The sequence below is a fragment of the Centruroides vittatus genome, unplaced genomic scaffold (assembly GCF_030686945.1).
Source record: "Centruroides vittatus isolate TY-2023 unplaced genomic scaffold, ASM3068694v2 contig_754, whole genome shotgun sequence".
Classification (NCBI taxonomy): Eukaryota; Metazoa; Arthropoda; class Arachnida; order Scorpiones; family Buthidae; genus Centruroides; species Centruroides vittatus.
In genome coordinates, this window is record NW_027122490.1 from 3,528,463 (window position 1) to 3,549,451 (window position 20,989).

Sequence of the window (20,989 nt, forward strand, 5' to 3'; positions counted from 1 at the left end):
ATCGACAAATATAAAATTGAAGATAAATAAAAGAATGTAATTATCCAAAAGGCAACAAAGAGCTTGCCAATTAGATAAATAGACGTTTGTTTCCATATTTGATTATCATATCATTACACACATTAATCAATCTTCGTTAATGCAAAACGTGTAACAGCCCACAGCCAAATGAATTTATTTAAAATTATTAATATACACATTTAATTCTTAATACTAGAAACTTGTATCATAAAATTACTTATTATAAAAACAGAAATAAATGTGTAGTATGTATTTGTAAATCGCATCATTTATGTTAACAATATTCTTTAATTTAAATATTATTACAAAATAATATAAAATAATTTTAAGGAATTAATGTGACCTCCAACCTAAATGATGCTATTACTAGTCAATTTTGCTAAGAGTTGGTAGTTATAGTTAATTCCAGAGTGTTATGAAGTTTTGGAATGTGCAACGCATTCTACAATTAAACATAAAAGACAATAATCATTTTGCATATTTTGCTATTAGTTTGTTAAAGTTGACATAAAGATATTTGGATAGAATATAATTTAAAATCTTAGAAACATTAATATTTATTCTTAGAAATAAGTATAAATTTTAATCGTTTGAATAAGTTTGATATTAACTTATTAATAAGTAAGAAATTTATTAGTACAGAATAATTAAAGGTTGATTTTAATTTGTATTTTATAGAATATAATTGTTTCTGATTACCTAAAATTTTAAAATAGTTTTACTGTGAAAAAAATATTTTTTTTTTGTGAAATATGTTATAATTTTAAGCATTAAAAACTATTTAAAACATTTAAAAAACAATTATTTATTGTGAGATCTGTGATTGTGAGAGTGTGCATCGTGACGATGCAAGTTTTCAAATCATATTTTTAATAATTTTTTTAAATATAAAATATAGGCCTATGCTTTTCGCCTCAAATTAGTAGTGTTTGTCCCTGTACATCATACTTTCCCTGCAATCAACGGAGTCATGCTGGTCATCTATCTAACCCCTTTCAGTGGAAAATTATTGAATTGAAATAACGTAATTAATTATATATGAGTTCCTGTTTGCACCGGAAGTTCATATATAAATAATTGAGGTCTCCCTCCTGCCCCTGATCTTTCCATATTTGGTCTTGGCTTTCATCTATCTAACTCCATTCTCGAGATTATGGAAAGACAGATGAACGGACAGACAGGCGGATGACAGTGGGAATTTATATGTGTACAATTTTTTTCAAATTGCAGTTTAATTGTTTAGCCTATAAATTATATAAGAGAATACAAGTTTAGACATAAATGCTTAAAAATAAATAAATAGAAGTTTATTATCGATACGTGAAGATAACGATTAGTTTACATTGATACTAAATTATTGTTTAATTTTTAAATTAGACATTTCTACATATCCTCAAGCAACGGACTTACATTCAAAGAATCAATAGATTACTATTATTAGTATTGATGATAATAATTTCAAAATACAGCTTGAAATACTGTGGATAAAAAATCAGATTTGAAGTATCGAAGTTAAATTATGGTTTTTTTGGTCTAAATTAAGTAAAATATTTTTATTAATCGAACGATAATCGAACATCAAAGCAATCTTGAAATTTGAAAATCATATTTACATTATTTGCATCAGAATTTATAAATAGGATAGGTAACCCATAACTATGCTGTATTATCACTGTCATGTCGTTAATTTTAGTAATCCAATAGAGTTAGATGGTGAAATTAGGTCATAAAATTTCTTTCACTGACAGTGAACTAATCGATCATGTGCTCGGTATAAGAGTGAACGTATGGCAAGTTCATAGTTGCTGTCAATCTGATAAATTTGCTAAAAAGTTACAGAAACTAAGTAAACGTTAATATTATCATAAAGAACATTTAAATAGTCTTTATACTTAGAAGACAACAAAATAATGTAAAAAATATAGTTTATAAGAACAGAGAAAATAAGAACACAAAACATCTACTTACAGTGCATGTCAATAGTGACAGTGCTATTTACAGGGGTGGAAAGATTACTGTTAGTAGCCTGACATGTAAATGTAGTCATCAAATCTTTTCGTTCAAGAGCATGTATTTCCAGCTCATTTCGCACCACAGTATTAGAAGTAGCTTCGTAAGTGTCATCAGTTAATACATTTTCTCTCCACCATGTTACAATCGGTTGGGGTTTACCTGTTTTAATGAGTATATTAATCCATATAATTACTACATCACAGAATTAAAATTTATTGTTAAATGTAATTTTTAAAAATTCTCTTTATTGACCCCCTACTTAATATCTCATGAATTACAATTATAATTTTTTTATTATCACAAAACACTTTTAGGTAATGGAACCCACTAAGAAAGGATTTATGTTCACGGTTCATCCATTTTCTCACATTAACCGTATTTTTTAACTGAACTATAGCACTAGTGTGGTCGTTATGATGCTGGTTCATTAAATTTCTAAAGAGTGCTATAAAATTTATTTCTTTTTCGTATCATTTTGATGATAGAAGAACTGCAAAAATCCCATAGAGAAGATCAGGTTAAAATACCACAACTAACGTCGGTAGCATTTTTTAAAATATCTATTGACTAAAGAATTTATTTTATCATAAATTTCAAATTTATATTGAAGAAAAGTGGCAAAACTAATTAAATACAATTATTAAAATCAATCTAATGAGAAATATTACATTATGTAATGTCAAAATCCATTTTAAAGAATTTTTAAATGTTTTGTAGTGAGAAAAAATTCATGAGTGATTATATTATTTAGTGTTTTTTATTAAATTTTTGTAAATAAAAATAAGAAATTTTATGAGTAAAATTTTAAAAAATATGCACTTTCAAAAACGATTGAATAATTTAAATTTTTAATATCAATTTTAAAATTTTTATTAGATACGTATTGTTAATTTTGTTCGCATTGTATATTTAATTCAAACAAGATGTCATTTAAAGATGATTGATTACTTTGAATATGTTTAATGAAAAATTATATTAAACAAATTTAATATCAAGTTTGACAGTATAATAATTATTAATCAAATATATTTTTTATTAGTTCATAATTATTATACAAGGCAGAATAATAACGAATTCATTTTTTTAAAATTCTTCTTGATTTTAAGACAAATATTATGCTAAGTAATTGCCTCATAAATTTTACTCAAATTAACTTAAATTTTACGAAATAATTTCAAGATATATTACAGAACATACCTCCTTCTACTTCACATATCAACAACAACGAGTCACGCTCCTTATAAGGCCCTATTTGGTTTTCTAGCAATTCCCCTTTGCTGTCTTTTATTATTGGTTTTTTTGGTAAAACTGTAACAATAAATAACTTTATGTCGAAGACTATATTAATAATAACCTATAACATGTTACTTCTATACAACTTAATATAAGATCGTTAATTTATAAATGTATTTAAGTCATTTAATATCTTTAATACAAAGATTTTATCGTCACTGTTCATCATAAAACTGCAAATAAAATATGTATATAATTAATTCTAATATGGGATCACTTCATGAAGCATATAATATCCCCCAAAAATTTAATATTTCAAGTTAATAAATTAATTTAATTAATACGCCTATATATATATATATATACAGTAGAGTATATGGGCACAGGAACTGCATCAATTTATTAAATTATTGAAATAATCTTAAACGTATATATTGTTAAAATTAATTACAGAATATTTTAATGAAAGTCCGTTGATGTAATATTATTTTCATGTTTCAATAAATTTATATTTTAAAAAAATTTAATATTGTTTATCATGTTAACTGAATTGCGTGCATTTTTGTACAATCAAATTAATGATTATCTCGGAAGTATTTTTATTTTAAAAATAAAATTTGCCTAATAAAGAGTACGACGAGAAAAATAAATTATGTTTATAAATTACTAATAAATAATTCAAAATAAGTGATGCTTATTCTGAATTAATTTTGTTTTTGCAAATACTAACCATATTTTAAGAATAAAAGTAAACTAGAAATATTTTTTAATACAAGAATTTAACAGTAACATTTGAGGATTAGTAATGATATTCATGTAACATATTGTTGCTAATGTCATGCTTTTAGGTCTAAATTAATATTTCTAAATAAATAATTTATTAAAATAATAAATTATAAATTATATAGGGAAAGATCATTTTATTACACAGGGTACTGTATATTATAATAACGTGTAATATTAATATTATATTATTTGCTAAATATATTAAATAATTTTTAAGATTTAACAAATATTTTTAATATAAATTAGTTTAAAAATTTAAAAATAAATGTAAATTATATGTAAAATTACAATATTATTATATTTTATTCTTACGAAAGTAATTCAAAAATAAACGAGCAATTAGTTTATTGTTATATTGTCACAATACCGGGCTGCAATTTTTAATTTATTTCATATAAAATATATGTTATCCTCTTGAAATTAGTGGTCTTGCTTCTGCACAGTATACTTTTCCTGTTAGCAAAAGAGTCGTGCCGGTCATCTATCTAACTCCTTTTAGGAGAAAATTTGAATTGAAATAATGTGACTTCCTTAAACCAGAAATTTCTATATACAGGTAATTGGGGCCTCCCTCCTGCTCCTAAGCTTTCCATATCCTCTCTCGACATTCGTCTATCTGAGTTCTTAAGATTAAGGAAAAACAAATAGACTGACAGATGACAACAGTGGGAATTTATAGGGTCCACAATTTTTTTTTAAGTTGCAGTCCAACATTATCATATTTCGCATTTAGTTTTTATAGGTGCATTTTTTAAATATGTAGCTGACTAATCGTTATTAATTTTGTTTTAAAAGTATATGTATAACCTTTAATTATATATTTTAATTTATTGTTTGTTTATATGTATAATTATATACTGTTCATAAATTTTTAGTTTAATATTAAGTTAAGAATATCGTATCTTCATAATTTTTAACACGTGTATTTATTTTAAAAAATTCAATACTTAATGAAAACTTACAAATAAAAAATTTTTTAAATGGAAAGTTTTTTTTTATAGATTTACAATTATTCGTTGTCTAAACTTTAACTATAACTACTGACTACACGCTATAACATATGAATATACATACAAATCTATAAAGATTTTTAATTTTTAAATTAGAGATACAATTTTAATCTTCTTAAGTAATATTAATATGATGTAATTTACCAAATCTAGAGTCATTTTTAGATCCAATACTTTTACAACTTCATAAAATAAATGAATGTTTTACTAATTATATTTACTTTACGTATTTGTTGTATAATATAAAACTGTCGATCATCCATTAATTTAATAAAACTACACGGTTACAAAATACAGATAATTTCAAGAAAATTGCACGCGAGAGATTTGTGCTGCTTGAGTTAATTCGAGTATCGCTGTTTATGTAATGAGTGTGATTGTCTATGTGTAAAGTAAATTTCCTGCTTGTAATTAAAAGTTTCCTTACATTACGCAAAATGCTGAATGGTGCTTAGAAACTACAAGTATATGAAGTTAACAACACTGGTATTAAATAAATAGTAACGGTATTAAGCGTATTAAGAAATTAATCGTTTAAAAGTATAAAATTTGATTATGAAACCCACCTATAACATTTAAAATAATAACAGAATTTCTAGATCTCGCTTTACGAAAATCTACTCTGCAACGATATTCTCCTTCATCGACAATACTAAGATCAGTAATCTGAAGCACCGCTGGCCTGGGGGTGGTGATCAAATGGATTCGAGAAGCTATATCCCCAGTAGCTGAGTGCCGTGCCTGGGCGAGATTTCCTCTTCGAGCATCCAAACTGTACAGGGGATTGGTGGCATCGTCTTTATACCATAATACTAGAGCTACATCATCATCCGGAGCTGGGGGTGAAATGTTGCAAGGTAATGCTGCTCTTTTACCAGCTACACCCAATACTGACACAGTCACATCTGAAATAGTAAATATTATTTTATAAAATATACTGAATGCATATGAAAAACTAAACTTATAAAATTTCTTATAGCACGTTACCAAAATCAAATAACGTTTTTCAGACTGTAAGATTTGCGATATTATCTTCACTTATTTTAAGTTATCGTATTTTGAAAAGATATTTTAAAATCCGATTTTTTTTTTCTGAATTCGTTTCACATTTCATACACTTTTCTACTTAATTTTATTTGCCAAGGAATGGTCTACGTGTCGTACCAAAATAAAGCTATAAGATAATGTATTTTAAAGTGAGTTACATTTATACATAATCTAATTATATATTCTTTCGTTACCTTCAAGTTTACTGGCAAAAATAGAAAATAATAAGGTTAAGTCAAGTTGAATGCATTATTTCACATGTTAAGTCTACATAACTACTCGACATGATATTCATATTAAACAAATGCAAATTTCAGCATTATACTTGTTAATATGAGGGTGTTGTGCGGATGTTGACTTTAGAATATTTCTCTAGTATTAACTAATGGCTATTTTTTATGTTCGGCGTAAGAGATGGTCTTTACTTAACAATATAAGTTCCACTCTGAATATAATTATAGAATATTTTGTGTTAGATTTATGAAAAATCGTTAATTTTGTAAAGAATTGCGGTAAGAATTCTAACATATTTCAATAAATTTACTTAGATATCGAAATTTTTATATTTCTTTAAGCAATTTTTAAAATTTAAATAAATTTTTTTCAAGAATATAAATAATTATTTACTGCAAAGAATAAATTTATATAAATGATAAATATTATCGTGACAATAGAATTTAACTGAACATCGATCGTAAATATTAAAATTAACTATTAAATATTAAAAAAAAAATAAAATTTTAAATGATTGATAATACAATTTTTCGTTCAAGAATATAAATAAAATTTATATGATCTTTTATTCATCTAATAAGACGTATTATTTTTTAATCAGACATGAAACAAAGATTATAAAATTTATTCTTTTCGTAAATATTTTCGTGCTAGTGATTCCAAACTTTAAGATATTAATTCAGAATTAATATTACCGTGAAACTTTTTAGAAATTATTTTTTGATAAAAAACGAACATCCTTAGCAAGATTGAAATAACTTTTAATAAACATATATAATTAAGCAAAAATATAATTAAAATGTATTTTTAATATCTATTTTTTAATAACATTTCGTTTCTAGAGGTAATGAAAGTTTATTTGTCAGGTATTTATTTAAAATTAAAACAATATTATTTTTGTTAAATTTTTGATAAGCGGAAAAAATTCTAGTAAAAACTTTTTGAATTATGAAGGAAAAGAATTTATTATTTACTAGAAAAATAAAATTATCATTAATCAATATAAATGTTCCTTTCTATAAAATAAATGTTTCAACAAATCGTTTTATGATTTAATAAATATAATTTATTCAACTGCAATGGTAAATTTTTAAAAAATATATACTATAAAACCATCATTTTCAGTTTTTATTTTAAATTTTTTAAATTAAAAAAAATATATGAATTAAAAAATGATGCTAGTTTATTGAATTGAACTATTTTATGTGACATTAATTTTACTTTATAAAATATAATCAAAAAGTTTTTAAAATAAAAAATAAACAGAATGTTGTAACTTGTTTTCATAATTTAATTATTATTTTTTTAAATTAAATTATTTTTTTTATAAATTAATTTAATTTTATTGTATTAATTATACAAAACTGAATTTTTTTACATTAAAATTATTCATATAAAACTTTTTGTATTTTATAAACTATTACCGAATATGAAACTTAAATATTTATGCTGAAATAAGAATGATTTAATAATTTAAATAGCCTTGTAAATATATTATATCACTTTAAAAAGATCGTCTATTTAAGCAAGGAAAATTTTTCAAGATATGGAAAACTTTCTCATATTTTATTGCAATTTAATTATTACTTTATCCACATTTTTAGTTATGATTAAGATTTATATATCGAAATTAGTAATAAAAAACAAATTGTGTCTATGTAAGGTAGTACTTATAAGAAAATTACATTTCTGACTGATTGCATTTCTCATATTATAGGTTCGTATATTGTTATTTTATCAATAAATCAAGATCTCTTCTCGGTAATATATGAACATAAAAGAATGTGTCTCATAATACAATCTAGAGAATGCTGTCCGATATTGAGTTTCATTCGTCCTTTGTTTTATAAATCTCCACTTGTATCATTAAATCATTTCATTTTATGTCATTTAATTGTATAATTAGTTATTTTACGTTTCGCATTTTATTATAAAATAATAAAATTTTGTAAATAAAAATGTTCAATACTTAAAAATATTTTATTACACGATCAAATGATTATCTTCCTTTCAAAATAAATAAAATAGAAATGTATTTTAGCGAATAATTGGTTATTTATTTATTTTTTGTAATACATTTTAAAAATTACTGCATCAAATTAATGAAAGTTTTAAAAAGTATTTAAAATAATTAATTAAAATTGTGTGTTTTTGAAGCACACTTTAGTTATTTATTTATTATAAATATATAAAATATAATAATTAATTCGCAGAAATAATAAACTTAAGCTTATATTTTTATAACTTTTTATGTAAAATAATTTTTCAAAAATAAAATTTTCTTTAAGACAAGTAATAAAATGCATTATTTAAGACTTCTCCGATTAAACTTAAAATACAATCAATAATTTATTATTCAAAAAGATTTATAATTTGTACTAATGGTAAAACCTAATACTCTTAAAACTTTTGTTTCTAGAATTCACATCACATTTCGATACTTTGGTATACCGCTTAGTTTACTGTCTGCAAGTTTACGGTAATATCTGTTCTTAGACTCATGGGAATAATGACTCTTTCATGTCTTCTGCGTGGTGTTCTTTCTCCAGACACTTGGCCTACTTCTTTGCTCAATTTATCGTGCTTAGAAATCCGTATACTTCAAAACAACGAAAAATGGCTTTTCTAAGATGCTATTATCTGTTATAACTATCAAGTTGTACCGCGAAACTCTGGTCACTTATAAGACGAACAGTATTGCAACGTCCAACAATCCCATTGTGGATATTTTGCAGTGGTATACACAACAATGCAGAAAGCTTAAAAGAAACCTGCACACCCAAGTATAACCAGGGGAAAAGTTATCAGATTGGTTAGAGCCTTGAAAGCCTTAGAAGACCTCATAAAGTAAAGCTGTTAGTAATTTTGTGGTTACAACAAAAACCATACCTTGTAGTTTTTGTTCTTATTCGCAATATTTCTTCATCTAAAAAATAATACAGAAGTAGAAAGAAACAACTTCTATGCTTTATTAATTTATTTTGATGAATATTTAATATTTCATACAGGAGATTAACAGATTTTCAGATAGTAATAAAAAAGTATTTAATTGGCAATAACTTTTTCTTTTTGCTTCTTTCTTTTTCACAAATAGAAAAAATTAATTGAAAACACGAGATTAAAAAATCTGATAAAAACTAGCAAAATTACAAAGGATTAATTATAAAATAATTTAAGATTGGCATTTCATTAAATTAGAGAAATATTTTTTAAATATATATTTACACTTTCTAAATCTAATGGGTTGTTAATTAATTTCTATAATAGTAAATGGAAAGAATGATTAGTAGTTCAGATTGAAAATAAATTCACATTAAACCAATATTAATGAAGGCTAATTACGTAATACAAACTCAATTCTATTACTTTGCTTTAATTTATTTATTTTATTATTTAATGGGGTACTTAATAATTATTCAATCCCGTTTCTATTTTTATTTACTTTCATCACAACAAAACTAATCAGTAATGAAATTATTTATAATCTTTATCAATTTTTAATTTATTAATTTTTATTAAAAGTTTTATTTATCTTAATTAAAAATAACAACTTAAATATTCTTAAATAGAAATTTTAATATTTTTTATTTTTTATAATTTTAATTAAATTACATTTTTATATAATTTGATCCTTTATAGTATTGATCAGATTATTTATTGAAAAAAACTGATGTTTATTATACGAATTTTCTAAGGGACTAAGCTAGATTAAAGTAATCTTCACGGTTAAATCTTATATAATGCGAAAGTTCAAAGGATGTTTAATACATATAATGCAATATTTATTTGAAAACCTCTCTTATATAGACTATATATAGGAACATTCACCTCTATTTTATATATGAGACTGTATTTATATTAATAAAAGCAATTGAAAATATACATGTTATTGTATCACGAGAAATATCGATCGTACAGGAAACAAATGAAACGAATGTTTTTTGAACACAAATTGAAAATTTTTTAAATCGAAAAGAAAAATCAAGATTATTTCTAATAAAAAGCTTTATTTTTCTATTTCGTTTTTGAAATATAACAAATAGAAGGATTGAATGTGACGCATGAAGAAAGTAAGTTTTGTAAGTCTTGGTGAGCCAAAAACAGCCTTCAATTCACAGGTGCATTTCAAAGTAGATGAAATTCATAGCTGAAAAGTACATTTGTGAAAATACTATGCCCAAAGAAATCTAAAAAGACTAGAACACTCTTACGGTATTAGGAATATTTTTGAAATATTCTTATGATTACAAAGTTTGAATAGGCTATATCAGCCAGCTGAATCATAGAAAAATTACAATATATGACTTTTTACTTTTTTAGATAATTTTATGTTAGATTATTGATATTAAAAATTATAATTTTATTCAGTATTTTACTGTTTAATTTTAAAATAAATTTACACACGTATTTTTTAAAAATTTTATCATAATTAATTTATTCATATATTTAAGACAGTATTCGAAATTCGATTTAAAAATATAAAATTTAAAAAATTAAGGTCATAAAATAATAAAAATTACATTTATAAAACGTTTAAACCATGAATTATTTGTTTGTTTCTATAGTTTCACGACAACAATGTGTTTACATAATTGTAAACATAAATATTTAAAATTCATTATAGATATATTTTAAATTGATTGAAAACGTTACATACAAGAGAAACAGTTGAATAACAGAATTAAATCATTTTAAATAAAACAAAATAAAAACATTTTCTGCATTTAAACTTTTGTAACTTACACAAGTTTTAGATTTATTTTCATTTTCAAAAATGAATGTAGTCGAATATAAACTGTTTTTTTTATTTTTTATATATGAGTCTATAGGGCGAAGAAACTGTAAAGAACATTTTCCATTTGAAAATTTGTTTTTATTTTTACTTTCAAATTTTAACTTAATATTACATATATTGTTTCATTCTATATGTTTTACTGTGTTTTCGAAGAATAAAGGATATAATCTCATTAACACGTGACATGTAAGAAGTTAAGAGCATCTTTTTTTAATTGAATCCTTACTTCATACACACGTATCTTGTGAATACTGAATAACGTCGATTTGTCTCTGTTTCATTTTTCCTTATAAACAATTTCGAAAACAAAATATATTTACATAAAATATACAGTAGAATATCTTAAATATGCAAGTCAACTGAGTTGACGCAATAGTATATATGTATATATATTACTAAAAATGCACCTTTGCATGTTTCAGCGAAGGAAGATGTATAATAAAATGTTCGTTTCTAGTTTAGTATAAGAGAAAAATCTTAATAAATTATAGCATAGTATGATGAAAATAACATCTAGATTAACTTAAAATAAAAATAAATAAATATTTAAAATGTAAAACATGTCTTTCTAGTGTCTTGTATAAAGAATTTTACTTATAAAAAATATATAAGCAATACATATTGAAACTTTAGAATAGAAAGTAAAGGTGGTGAACAAAATCCTGGGAGAAAATAAAAAATAAAGTAAAAACACTACATAGGGACTACCGACATACAAAGAGCTCCAAGTACAGCATGAGGCAAGCAACTATGAAAAATATCTTATCCTTGGAAGATTTAACTTGACTTGAGGCAGAGAAGATAGACGATACAGTTCTTCGAAACTGTAACATCGACTATTGTTGTGTGAGTTTTATTTAATTTAGTACAGACGGAACATCCCATATTAAGTTACCTTAGTGTTAATATATAATATTTTCAAGTTAAATGTATTTTAGATGTTCTTAAATAAAAATAATTTATAGATTTTTACAAAATTGAATTTTAGTAGACGAAACAAAAAGTATTAAAATTATAGTTTCAGATAAAATAAAAGCAAGAAAAAAATTAAATAAATAACTTATTGTTTTATTGGAAATTATAATAGCTGAATAAAATATCTTTAGTATAAAATAATGAAATTTATTCATTTGTTTCAAAACTCTTGTCTGTTATACATATGTTAGTACACAATAAAATCTATATATAGAAGTATAATACAATATAAAAATTTGATCAGCAGACAAATTTTCTTCAAGAAGATTTAAAATTTAGACAAGGAAAATATAATGACACATGAAATATTTGAGTTAACGATTAATTTTCGTACTTCATAGAAATATTTTCCTCTTTTTCTTGAATCTCCTCCAACTGTCTAACATTGATTTACTTCAATAGTTCTTACAGCTCTTCTCTGCTGATTGTCTCCAGATCGTTAAGAGCAATGCTGTTGTTAATTCCACCTTGAGATGAGATAAGATAAAGTATTTCTCAAGACTTTTCAAAATCTTAAAGCTCTATTTAATTCTTACTTAGCTGTCTCTTTTATATTATTTAAATAATATAGTACGCATTGTATAATTTTTCGTTACAAGAAATAATTTTTTATATTTATGAATCGAAACATGCTAATACAAACACATTTTTTTTCCACAATGTGAAAAAAACTGTATTAAATAAATGTATATAAAAAGAAAAATTATAAAAATGTAATCCAGTTTCTCATAATAACTTTTAATGAATATATGCAAACTCTTAATTAAGAGTATTCACGAATGGTAACTAATTAAAATGGATTACTTTGTATCCCAATTTGTAGTTCCAAATTTCACTATGTACATTATCGATTAATTTTTAAAATTGCAAATCGTGTTATAGTTGACACTGAACCAGGACTAAACTGTGATTTTTAGAATGAAACTAATCACAACACATTTAAGGTAAAAGTAATTGCGCGATTTGTTTTTTTAATTAGCAAATCAGAGAGTTAAGTCTAATTGGATTAATTGTAAAACTCTTAAACAACTGATGAAATCAATGATATAGCTTAACGTTATTCTCTGATTATTTTAATTTTTCTAACAAATTTTTACCTAAAATCTACACAGTTTGTTAGATTAATAAATTAAAATATTTTTATCTTTCCTCCGAGTTTTTAATATTTTTTTTATAATTATAAATGCTTATAACTTATTTCTATGTATTTAATCAGTTAATACTAATATACAATGTGTTACTTAAATTTAAAATAAATTGGATAGTTATTGAAAGAAATTAAATAGCTGATTCAGAAAATAGTGATTAATTATTTTGAAAATATCTTTTAAATTCAAAATTAACAATTTATCTTGATAAAAATATAAAATAATTGCATGTAATTTTTCACTTTTCAAATTTCTTAAAAATTTTAAGAAGATACAAAATAAAATTTTCTTAAATTTAGAGTAAATCTTATTTCTTATAAATGCTGTATTTGTAAAATAATTATATAAAAATACCTTTTAAAATTACAATTACATTTTCCAGATTTTATTTAGCTATTTAAAAAGAACAAGAAATTTTTGGCTTTATATAGATAATAAACTTTTACTATATTTATGAATTTCTATAAAATTATCGCTTTATTATGACCCTAAGAAAGTTATATGTATATATATTATATCATAATTAAGTTTTAAATAAGAAAAATTTCTCATTTGATCAATTGTTTCCTTCAGGATACTAATGTTGTGAACGTGAAGATAGATTATTCAGGATTTCAAAAGGAATAATGAACATGGGTTATACTGAATTTTTATAGATCATTCAATCATTTATAATGATTGAATGATCTATAAAAATCCAGTATAGTCGAATGAACTTGATTTAAAACAAAATTTATTTGAGTACAACGTAGCAGTAAAAAAGGAAGAAAAAAAATATAGTTTTATTTATAAATTCAATGTAATTAATCACGAAGTGTAAGGTATGAAAAGTTTAAAAGATAATATAGGTCCTAAGGTTTATTAAAGCGTTGTTTAAATTTTAAGATTATTTAACTTTTGCATGCTATTATATGAGAGAAAAAATATTATTTTGCCGTATAGTAAGAAATTACTTTTAAAATTTATTTAAAATAGAAGCTAGGGAAATAAATAGATTATTATAAAAATAAATTAAATATACTGTACTTACAAAGAACTTAAAATTTATACAGTTTTAAAGTAAAAATGTCTAATAGAGTTAAATAATAAAAATTTATAAATGACATTCTGTGATATATTTATTAAAATTATTACAGTTTCAAATTGAAGTTTTTTAAATCTCAATTACCTCCTTTATTATTTTTATTTAACGTATTATTATTACTATTAAAAATAATAAAAGGAAAATATTTTTCTATATTTAATACCCCTCAATTCTGCTTTTCAAAATGAAAGTCATATAGTAAATTTATTGAAAATGTTTCTTTTGAAGGTAGGTAAAGAGAAAACGCAATTATATATAAATTCGCAATTGAAAATCCATTTTAAGACAACAGAAAATGCGTTTCATGACTATTAAATTATATCAAACAAATCTATAAAGGAGAGATTACGTTGAATGAGTGAAGACCAGATAACAATATTAATATTTGGTGAGTTGAAACATTTCATAGGAATCAATTTATTAAATATATTCAATAGGAAAGTTTTGACTTGTAACATATTTAATTGATTAAATAAACAATGTATAAGATTTTGGATACAAGAGTTCAGATGCACTAAAATTCGAAAGTTTTATTTTCTAATTATTAAATTAAAAAATAACAATTACTTAAGCTTTAATTTTTCAAAAGTTAAAAATAAATTTTTAAAATATTTAATAAAGGACGTATTAAACGTTTAAAATTTGTATTATTATTTTTGCTGTTATTTTAGAAACTAAATAAATAAAAGAACACAAAACTTTTTATTATTATCAGTAAATAACATTAAATACTATTTGCTTTAAGATATAAAATCTACATTAATCCAAGTTATAAGGATTTCGATTAAACTTTGGCCATTTTTAAACATATTCAAAAGAAATAGAATGTAGAATTAAAATAATCTTTTGTGTACATTTAAAATTATAGAACAGAAACAAAGGTAGACCCTACTACAAATATAAACTTACGTAGAATAATATTAACAATATGTATGTGTTTAGGATGTATAGCAAATTCTACACGTTTCTTTATTGTATTCTTTATTAAAATGTTTGTAATTTTAAATATAAATGTTCAATTATTTAAGATCTTTATTCTATTTATGATTAATGTGTTGAAGATCGTCTATGTTCAATAAAAAATATTATAATATAAATAAATACAAATTTGGTTTCCTTAAGCAAGCACTATTTCATATTACCTATAAATTTGTATATATTTTATCAGGTTTATTAATTAAAACCTTGAATCCAGTATAAATTTATTAATTTACAAAAAATAGAATAATAAAAACAATATTTTGTTTTTATATTTTGCATATTTAGAAACAAAATAGTGTTGTCTATTTAATATTATTTATTATATAATTATTTCATTAATAAATATTATGTTTATTGTTACACTTGGAAAATAATGCAAACTAAGGTATTTTTTTGTTTATCATATAAAAATTAATAAGTAACTATGATTTGGAATAAATTTAAAAATTAGGTGCATTAGAACATTAAAAACAAATATGAATATTTAAAATACTTCAAATTTTAAAATCACATAATTTAATTCTATAAAAGAAGAAATTTAATAAGTTAAAAATGAAAACAAAATAATAGGTCTATTTTATACACTGTATTTCTCTGTTTTTGTAAAACATAATATTTACTATTAAACGATAAATCACATAAGCCTGTGATTAAAAATTTGCATATTTAATTCAGTTTATTTTTCCTCTGAGGGGAGAAAACTCTCTAAAGTGAAATAAGGAGAATTTCAATTTATTACTAGGCAATATGCGTTGAATGTGATGTAGACTTAAGGAGAAAAAATAACTTTTGTTTGTTTATTTAGGTAAATGTAATGTAGGTCATTGACCTTTTACAAAGTTTAAGATTTAAGGTATGCTAATTTGTTTATCAAAGTAAAGAAGCAATTGATAGTATAATATTTATTAGCGGGTTTAGGATACCGAAAATACACACTAATTATTTTTTAACGTAAAAAAAAATAAAATAAAAAATTTAATTATTTAAATTTCGCTTTTTAGATGTTTATATAGAATGAAGAAACGTCTTATTTGTTTATTATCTACTAACAAAACATTCAGTTAATAAATAATAACAAATTAGTTTTTAAAAAATATAAATAAATTTTTATGCTTAACTTCACAATAAAAAAATTTCATTTGCAATCTCGAAAACATAATTTTTTTCTAATTTACAAGCGATGTTATTTCAGTTGTTAAAATTTTTTTCTTATATATTTTTTTCAAAATATTGCATCATATCTGAATTACAGATTTCCTGAACTTTCATCGGATTGGCAATAGAAAATAGTTTTGCTCCGATTACACTTTTGAGAACAGTGTAGTACATTGATTTTTCACAGAAAATAAACAATATCCGCACACTTCTTGATTATTTGTCATTTGTTTTAGATGGAAAAAGCATTACTTTTGTAAAATAAGTTCTCTTTATTTTACAAAAATAATTACGATATTGAATTACTAGAGTTCACGGTACGAGAGTTACATATACTTTTTATTAAAACTTCTAATTTTTATAGCAATATAATCCTTAAATTCTAAATATAAAGCATTAATGATAAGGTTTTTCAATAATCCTTATTTAGAGTAAATTTATTTATTTAGAAAAAATAGAATTATAATTAATATATGTTTTTAAATGTTTTTCAAATTTAGAAACAAAAGTTTTTCTATTTAATTTATTAATAAATGCTATTAGTTCTATCTAGAATCAAACAATAATTTTTATAAAAAGAATCTTAAAGTGTTTTTAATTAATGCATGACAAATAATTATAATTAAAATAATATTTATAAATTAAATATTGGAAAATTAATACGTGTATTTGTAATGAACAGAATCTACAGTTATAGTTAACAAAATAGATTACAAAATTCTTTATAATTTACTTAATTAAATGGTATATAAGAAATAAATTGTTAAAATTAGAAATATTTATTGTTTAATTTGCATTTCTAATTCAATTAACTTTAATTCAGAACTACAATAAAATTATAAAACAGAAAAGAGAATTTAAGCGAATTATCAGGATTTATCTATTTAAATGATGAGATAGACGTATGCCTTTAATGAAATTCTTTCTAATAAAATATTTATAAATTTATATAAAAATTTGTTTTAAATTCTTGAAATTTTCTTATATTTTTAAACAAAAGTTTAACAAAATGAATAAATATTATTTGCTAGTAACAATAAAATTCATCTTGATTACACACACAATGATCTCAAAAATCCGTAAACCAAACTTTTAAAGAACTTTATTTAATACATTTAATCCTAATTATCTTTTATATAATAAAGGCTTCGCTTCAGAGTAAAACGAGAGTAAAGTCAGTGACGTTAATATATTCCAATTTGTAAAATATACGGCCATGACTAGTATTATATGTATAATTTTTAAGAAAGCGAAGCAGCAACAATTGGAGGATTTGAATAATCCTAGTGCTATGCTTTGTTAGCAAAATTTTATCATAAACTATATAAAATGTATATCAATCAGAATGGCGTTTCGTATAAAATCGATGTAAATAATGTTTAAAAATTATATCTTTTATTATTTCCATATTTTATTTAATTTCGTATTCAATATTTCATTTTCGTTTTTTTCTTATGAATAGTTCTATAACACTCATGCAAACATATTTGAAAAAAGAGAAGTTATATACTAAATTTTGCACTCTTTAACCATAAAATAAAGTCATTTTACATAAAAAATAAGAAATAAATTGTTAAAGAAATCATTTTAAAAATGTCACTTTAAGTTTAATACACAGATTTGGAGTTATTTTATTTAATTTCTTCATTCGTTCTATAATAAATTATAAATTTATTTAACGCAATTTTAAAAATTTTCTTTCAAATGATTTGTATGAAATAATTAATTATTATTATTTAAATAAATGATTTTAATATAGAAACTAACAAAGAAAGAAGATCGCAACAAATGTTTCCTGTTTAAAAAATAAGATTCGAGAATAAGCAAAAAGTTAATGGGAAGAGAAAGAAAAATGAAGTTAGAGTAAGAAAAGGGAAAATTACATCGTTTACTATCCTCAAAATGATCGTTATATAGGCCTATTTTTATCAAACATCTTAAAAATTTATTACAATTTATAAAAATGGGTTTTTATTAAAATTTCTATTATTATTTTAAAAATACTCATTTAAAAATTTAATATAAAACTATTTTAATTAACTGTAGAAAAAATTTAAGACGCATTATTATACTTTGTTACATAAACTAGATATATTTACATAATCCAAAATTTTAGCAAACAGATATTATGAAAATTAATTTAAACTATAAAATTTGTTTACTTATTTTCTTATTTGAAATTTGAAAATATTGTTTTATTAATACTGATTAGCTAAATTTTAAGAGTTAATGAAATTAAAATAGTTTAATAATGAGTTCATTGATAGGATTATATATAATAATATTACAGATACAGATAATTACCTTGGTATCAGTAAATTAGACTTTTTCCTTTACTTATTAAAGAGTTTTATAATGTCTTTCAAAATTCTAAATAAAGAATAATTTCTGAAGTTATAATTTAGGGACAGTTTTAATGTAGCAATTCTGAATTATTTTACTTAATACAAAATTCGTAAGTAAAGCAATAAGTAAAATTCGTTAAATAATATGTAAATATTCTACTATTGAATAAACTAGTCAACAAAGAGGATTCAGAAACAATAATGGAGTTAAAGGAACTAGAATCAAGTCTCAACTATTTGAAAAGGAACTTTAAAAGAATATTGAAAATAAAGTTGGCAAAAGGAAAATTCTGAGGAAGACCGAGAAACTGTTAGAATGATAAAGTCAACAGAGACTTCGAAAATCGAGGACTGGAAGGGAATGATGTTTTGAATCGGATGTTATGGAAGGACAGGGATAAACGAAGAAGACTTCAAATCATCTGAACGGTCGTTTACACTCAGATATCAAAATTTTCCATAGAACAAAATTTCTAGCCAGACTTATCAGAACTTCTGCATTTGAAATTTGTTTTTGAATAAAGAGCAATATATCAAGTATATTTCTTCTGCATTTCATCTAAAATCTTATTTTATATATTCGATTTCTAAATTAGATATGGTTTAAGTACAATCTTACTTCTTTCTTTTTTAAGAAAAACGCTGGTATTTATGCATAAAGTCATTTAATGTAGTTATTTTAGTAAACGTGAATATTTACTAGGTATATCAGACTAAAAATAACAATAAAGCTGAAATAAACAAACAAACTTAAAGGAAATAAATGTAACGGAAGCATATGATCGATTACCATTCAACATGAGAGAACATTAGGAATATTTATCCAAAAAACTAGGATTCATGACAACAATCAGAAAACCGGAAAATAAAAGTTAGTAAAGAACTGTAATGCCTCGTGATTTATAAAGAATAAAATACATACGTAAACAAATATAAAGTAGAAATTTACATATATTACTTTGTATAATCCATATTAGATTTTACACTTACACTAAAGATATCTAAGCAAAAATAGCGAAAGTTATTGATTGAAAATCGGAGCTATAAATCACCCATTATTTGTGAAATATCAAAAAAAGTTATAATAATGGTCTTTCGCATTAAATCTGATACATATAAATTGATTTATATGAAACTCAGTATCAGGTATACAGATTGATTATTTTTATTTTATAGAATTTGCTAGAACAAAATGATAAGTATTGAAATGTTAAAAATAGCGAATTATTTTTTTGAGAAGTTATGGTTTTTTAATGTTTTTTGATTATTATTTATATTATTTAACCAATTTTACATAGTTAACTAAATTAAAATAAGAAGTAAAATATTTCTTATTTACTTTGATTCGGATATCGAAATTTTATTGTAATTTGAAATATTGAGAAATATAAATAAAATAATTTATATTTGCCAAAAAGAAATTCTTTCACTTAGAAATATTCACGTAACCTACGATAAAATACTTAAAACATTTTAACATTCTGTAAAATATAGAAGAAAGTTACAGCTTTAATTATCCATTCTTTTATTTTAACCGTGTTTAATATTTGAAAATATCTTCTAAATAATTTCATTACAGAAACACAATTCCGAATTTCAAGGAATTTTTGTATGAAGTCATTAAATTTGTGAAGTCATTTATTTCTTGTAATTTTTCTTGTAGGAAATGTTTACGAAAATTCATGTTTGATATTAACAATAATAATTTTAAAATACCCCCCGAAGATATCGTGTATATGTTTTTTATCATCATTTAGAAGATAGACTAGAATTTAAAGAAAAATTCTGTCTCCTTGAGTAGTTATTATAGAGATTTTCGGATATAATATTTTGTTTCAAAGTTTCATTTTGTCTACGGAATAAAGAAAATCGGACTCACGAATGAATCATAGAAATCCGTCAAGCGAGTCTTGAAATATGGTTTTATATTTTCTGCCAAGATTTATAATACATTTAATTCATTTCTACTTGATTAAATGCTAGTCTAGCGAGGAAGATTATAATGCATGTTGAATATGTAAGACGCATGAACAAACTTTGAAAATGATATATATTTTGATATTAACATACCGTGTAACATTTACAAATTGAAATGAAACTGAATACAATACCCAAATAATGATTATATACGACGTATGACTTAATGATTTTGTTCTTGAAAT

General features: G+C 22.8%; 1 protein-coding gene across 1 annotated transcript in view; it reads right to left on the reverse strand.

Annotated features, from left to right (window-relative positions):
• Positions 1 to 20,989, reverse strand: part of LOC136981439 (kin of IRRE-like protein 3) — a 129,155-nt gene that overhangs the window by 18,820 nt on the left and 89,346 nt on the right. The window contains exons 2-4 of the mRNA XM_067277765.1: positions 5,630 to 5,968; positions 3,232 to 3,342; positions 1,990 to 2,193 (exon numbers count right to left, since the gene is read on the reverse strand). Of these exons, the coding sequence (XP_067133866.1) occupies positions 1,990 to 2,193; positions 3,232 to 3,342; positions 5,630 to 5,968 (654 nt within the window). The remainder of the gene's footprint in view (positions 1 to 1,989; positions 2,194 to 3,231; positions 3,343 to 5,629; positions 5,969 to 20,989) is intronic.